This window comes from Ruditapes philippinarum, unplaced genomic scaffold (genome assembly GCF_026571515.1).
Source record: "Ruditapes philippinarum isolate M1 unplaced genomic scaffold, ASM2657151v2 ctg3180_1_1_1_1, whole genome shotgun sequence".
NCBI lineage: Eukaryota > Metazoa > Mollusca > Bivalvia > Venerida > Veneridae > Ruditapes > Ruditapes philippinarum.
Genome location: NW_026865826.1, coordinates 26,215 through 32,214, shown reverse-complemented (window position 1 = coordinate 32,214; position 6,000 = coordinate 26,215). Strand labels below are relative to the sequence as shown.

Genomic DNA, 6,000 nt, shown 5'->3' with positions numbered 1-6,000 from the left:
CTTGATGACAAAGCTTCTGTGAAAGTTTGAACAAAATCCGTTGACAAATGTAGGAGAAGTTGTGCACAGAAGAAATTGTTCACTATGTATTCTGTATAAGGAAAAAAAACAAAGGTCCGTAATTAAGTCGATTATTATCCAATCACAAAACCCTGACAATATGCACCAGGGCACTTGATGACAAAGCTTCTATGAAAGTTTGGTCAAAATCCGTTGAGAAATGTAGGAGGAGTTGCGCACAGAAGAAATTGTTTACGCCCGCCCGCCCGCCGACATACCTCAATCTAATAACCAGATTTTTCCTTCTGAAAACCTGGTTAAAAACAGAACATGCAGTGGAAGCACCCTGGCTCACCCCTCCGAAGAAATTCAAGAGAGTGCCATCAGCTGGGAAGATGATTGCTTCAAGTTTTTGGGATAGTCAGAGAATAATCATGATTGACTATCTTGAGCAAGGTCGTACCATAAACGGTACAAACTATGCATACGAATTGAGACGTCTACGTCAAGAAATCGCGCGCAAACTGACTCAATGCGTTGTGTTCCTGCTCGACAATGCGCCAGCTCACACATCACAAGTTGCGATGGCTGCTGCAACTGATTGCAGCTTTGAAATAAGTCTCCTCATATTCTCCTGACATGGTCCACTCTGGCTTCTAGTTCTTTCCGAAACTGAAAACCAAGCTTCGTGGTAGACATTTTGGAAGCAATGAAGGTGTCATGGAGGCGGTCAATGAGTTCTTTGAGGACCAAAATAGAGTTATATTTTGAAGGGTTTAACATGTTGGAGCACAGGTGGGCAAAGTGCATTGATGTAATAGGTGATATATTGAAAAGTAAGAACAGAAGTTGGGTTCTCTGACTACCGAAGTATATCGGTTTGAGAACTTTTTTTATCAATCATCGTACTTTGGCACTTTCAGTGCTACATTAGACAGTTAACTTATTGTTATCATCAAAAACACTATAATGATTATTAGTTTTGACGATCCCCTATGGAGATCTTCAGCACACATGGAACTTTTTTGGTTTTAAATTTATAAGGGACTGTCGGTGCCAATAAACATGTGTTGAAATACTCTGGCTGGCATGCCATTACAAATATTAAAATCTGAACAATATTAAAGCATTTTTCTCGATATTTTTTATCGTGGTTTAATGACATAATGACATTATAACATTAAATTAATTAAGAATTAAATGGCAATAACTAGAAATTGTTCAATGTTTTGTGTTTTACTGACATGAATGTACCGGTATTGTTAATGATATTATTTTTGCGATATGACTATTTAATTAACCATATATTTTAAAACAAGACAAAATTAAAGTCATAATTAACATTTATCATAATTAAAAATCTAGCATGAACTATAGTTTCATACTTAACAATATAGTTTTATCTAGATTGCTATGTTGAAAATGGCACATACTACTGTCAAACAGTAAAGTTATTTACGTGTATATATGGAAATAAGAAAATTCACGGGACAAGCTAAGAACTGCTTGAGCTCGAGCCGAATTCAACTCACTATTATTGGTGTTACGTATTTCTTCTTCAGAACGGGGGTCAGCATGTTTGACACTATCGTAGGACCATACCTTCTCCGTGCCGTATGTGAAAAGAGATTTCTGAATAACATAACAATTTGTGGCAACATTGAGCAACTTCCGGTAATTGAAAGCGAGGTTAGAAAAGAAGCTGGAATTTATTTCATAATATATCGTTTATTTGTGAGTGTTCCTGTCATTTTCTCCGGATTATTTTTTGGAGCATGGAGTGATAAGAGAGGTCGAAAAATACCAATGTTAGTCCCGTGTGTTGGAATTATATTTTCAGCAATAATTTATATATGTAGTATGTACACGGGTTCTCTAGCTGTATGGATTGCCCTTCTTGGAACCTTACCACAATCAGTTTTCGGAAACACCGCTGTTGCTGCAATGTCTGTAAATTCGTATGTGGCAACAGTTTCGGATCGAAACCATAGGACAAAGTACATTTCTTTATTTGACGGTATAAGTGCTGTAGGACAAGCTTTCGGTGCCGTACTAGCAGGACTTCTGAAGTGGGAGTTGTTGATTTCTTTCAGTGTTGTTGTGGGTATACAGTGTTTGACAGCTCTATCAATAGCGGTGTTTGTACAAGAAATTGATTCTACAATGAAGAATGAGTATATAGAACATATTGAACTAGAGACTGGCAACAGTAACTGCTCTAAGATTTTGAATGGTATAAAAACGTATACAGATTTGTTGAAAGAAAGTGGCACAAATTCGTTTCGGTCCATTGTCATGGCTTACTTGATCCTGACATTTATTTACGGCTGTGACACTAATGGCGTAGATGATGTATTTCTTATGTATGTAACAGCTCGACCGTTCAGCTGGACAAAGTCATGGTACTCGTATTATCTAGCCATCAGATGTATTACTTACGGTTTCAGTCTTTTAGTGCTTTTACCGTTCATGTTACATGTTTTTAAAATGTCCGACTCGACTGTCATAATTCTAGGATTACTCTGCAACGTATCTCGGTATTTTGGAGTTGGACTTAGTAACACGTCCTGGATGATTTATGCACTGTTGATCGTATGGACCACAGCATTGTTAGCCCGACCATGCATATGGTCAATCTTAAGCAAAACTGTCAACGAACATGAGCTTGGTAAAATGTTTATTAATTTCGCCATTATTGACACGCTGTCAAAATGCATTGGCTCTGCAGTTTTTGTCTATTTGTACAGTTCAACTGTTAATATATGCCCGGGTTTGGTTTTCTACGTAATGGGAGGCATAAATGTTCTTATTTTAGCCGCACGTATCTCAAGTAAGTGTTTTAGGAAAGATGAAAAACTTTCAATAACGAGGATTGTCACTCAGTCTTGCGAATGCAGACGACCTGAAACGGATGTACCAGCACAAAATCAAAGCAGCAACGAGCTGTCATCGACCGCTTTAAAAGAAATTGAACTAACATCAAAACACATACAAAATGCAATATCCAGTGGTAATTCAAACACAAAATCATTCAAATATTGCTCTACTGAGAAAGTCCATTTAAATGAAACATCAAGCTTCAAAAAACATAAATATTCCTCGGATTGGCCAAAATCTTGAAATGTTACAAATTAAATATGATTATGTATAAATAGTGTTCTGGGTATGTCATAATATTATTTCAATTTATGCATTAAATTATTTACATCTCTTTTGAAAAGTTTACACTTCTTAAATTCTTTTTTCTTCATTTTTCACATATTTTATGTTGTTATATTTTTCGGGTCATTTCGGTTATTTTCGTACTTTGCAAGATTTTATCTGCAATCAAACTTGTCCAAGACAATGTTTCCAAATACATACAGGCCATATTTCGTTAAATCCTAAAAATTATTTACATATTATCAACACTATATATCAACTACATGTATATATTTAAAAACAACAACAGTTCATATGTCATTTACAATGCTGGTTTAACTTAAATCCCAGCCAAATTGAAGATTTATTTGATATGCTCATGTAATCAGGTGATCTTTGCTGTCTTTCAGGTTGATAGAACTATTCTGTATATTCAAGCAGGCAATATCCTTGCTTTAATCGTATTAAATGATATGTTGATAAAATATTTGCTGATGTTGTGGATTGATCTTTTTTTTAACAGATCTGTTGATTATACATAATGATATAAATGTGAACAATTATATTTTTATGAATGTTGGAATAAATACAGGTAAAATGGAAGGAAATATATGACATACTGAATGCATGATTGTGTTTGAAAGTTTCTGTGAATGATATGATATGAAATAATAAAATGTGAATAAATTACATCTTTTCTTCTTCAAATTTCTTCCACATGTAATGAAATTACGATAATCTATACTAAAACTGATGTAAATGTAAACAATTCTCAGAAATTGTTAACTACATGAAGAAAAGCACAAAGCAATTTTCCAGGAAGTGTAAAGGAATTTATGGATTTTCATGTTTATTGCTTGTCTTTTCTAACCAAGTCGTATCTAAGAGTAATACTTGTATAAGTTATTAAACAGGGATGAAATAATGAGTAGATGATCTATGTAATTATTGGTTAATTGTATAGTCTGACCATGGCTGCTGAATGGACTATTCTTATATATTATGGCAGGACAGGGTTGTTAAAAAATGCACCAGTTACTACTTACTGCGACCAGGCTCTTTTTCTATTTGAAAGACCCTGCTGCGACAAACTTTCTTTTACAGTCGCCCCGGAAAGCCTTATGTGCATGCACACAGAAAACTGATACAAAACAGTCGATAACCACATATTGAGTTTTCATTAGATTCATATAAAACATGGTTATTTCTAGTGATACACCAATTGCATTATAAAATTGCCACAATGGTAATGTGAAAAGTATTTTCAAAATGAGTCCCCATAAACGAAAATGTCTGTTTGTCTTTCTGGCCACAATGTTTGAATAAAACACAATGTAACTTCAAATAAAAACATGATACTGGCTAGCAAGTTTACATTGCCTAGAAAATACAGACTTCAAAGCAGCCTCGATTATATCAATAGTCAAGTTAAATATCTCTGATGAAAAACATTTCAAATTATTGCCTTTTTCATGAGAACATATTTTCTCCTGGTAAATGTTTGTCTAAAATTAATAATCGTGACATTAACCAAAGACGTCAAATTTTCGTTTGGTGCACACAGCAGACAGCATAATAAAATTTTGGAGGACATTTCAGTACATGTATGTTGTAGTAATATGTTATCTAAGGTTCCGGTTGCAGTTTAATATGTATATGCATTAAAAATGCATGAAATGTATCTGCTCTTTCAAATTTATCTCGTTAATGAACTGAAATGAAAATATCATTAAATTTCTATCAGTAATGAGTTCAAACATGAAATCTTGCAAACTTATATTAATTTGCTATGGGAGTAAAATTTACAGTGTTCGTGTACAGTTGTAATGAATAATACATATTGTAACCAATGTATTTTCATAGATTAATTAAATAATGATGGAATGTATTCATCACGGGGATGAACTACATATGGATCTCAAAATTGAGCGTTGGTAAAGAAATATGTAAATTTCCGCTGATCCAGATACACTTTAACCCCAAATTTGAAGGCTAGAGAAATGTCATTGATTAGGAAAGTGTGAACTTTTACAATATTTTCTATGAAAATCAAAGCTTTTTTGAAGAAAGTCAAAGCGTGATTCTACAGTCCTGACTTCAACTATATTGATCTTTTTTATGCCCGCCCCATTCGAAGAAGAGGGGGTATATTGTTTTGCTAATGTCGGTCGGTAGGTCTGTTGGTTTGTACGTCGGTAGACCTCATTGTTTCTTAAAAACTATTTATAGTCTTCATATTTCACATATTGATTGGTCATAATAAGTAGATGACCCCTGACTTTGGGGTCACTAGTTCAATGGTAAAGGTCACAGGGGCCTTAAATGTCAGAATGGTTCCACTCATTATCTTGGAAGCTATTCATCACAAAGTTTTCATGTCCCAAAGTGTTTTGGCATAACTATTAGATGACCCCTAATGATTTTGGGGCCTGTAATGTCAGAATGATTTCTGCTCATTATCTTGAAAGCTATTTATCACTAAGTCTTCATATTTCACATACTGATTGGTCATAACTAGTAGATGACCATATGTTTTGTTTGAAAGTATCAGAATAAAGATAATTTGTATATGTTTTGTTTGAAAATATTGTATAATTTGACACATTAACAATGAAAACAACAAAAAACAATTGGAAAGCAGGACTAATATGCCTGTGTAAAGTATTTATGATAAATATTTTATGTTACAATGATAATGGCGATAAATTCCCTATTGCTTTGCAGGTTACTGTTTAAACGTCAAGGTCACAGGGGCCTTGAATGTTAGTATGGTTTCCGCTGATTATCATGAAAGCTTTTTATCACAAAGTCCTTCATATTTCACATACTGATTGGTCATAACTAGTAGATGACCCCTAT

The 6,000-nt window shown here is 34.1% G+C and overlaps 1 protein-coding gene across 1 annotated transcript; it reads left to right on the top strand.

Moving 5' to 3' along the window:
* Window positions 1-1,467: 1,467 nt before the first annotated feature.
* On the top strand, window positions 1,468-3,405 carry LOC132730448 (proton-coupled folate transporter-like). Its single transcript, XM_060716375.1, has one exon. It carries the CDS (start codon window positions 1,468-1,470, stop codon window positions 3,118-3,120), a length of 1,653 nt encoding a protein of 550 aa, XP_060572358.1. The 3' UTR covers window positions 3,121-3,405.
* The last annotated feature ends 2,595 nt before the right edge of the window (window positions 3,406-6,000 follow it).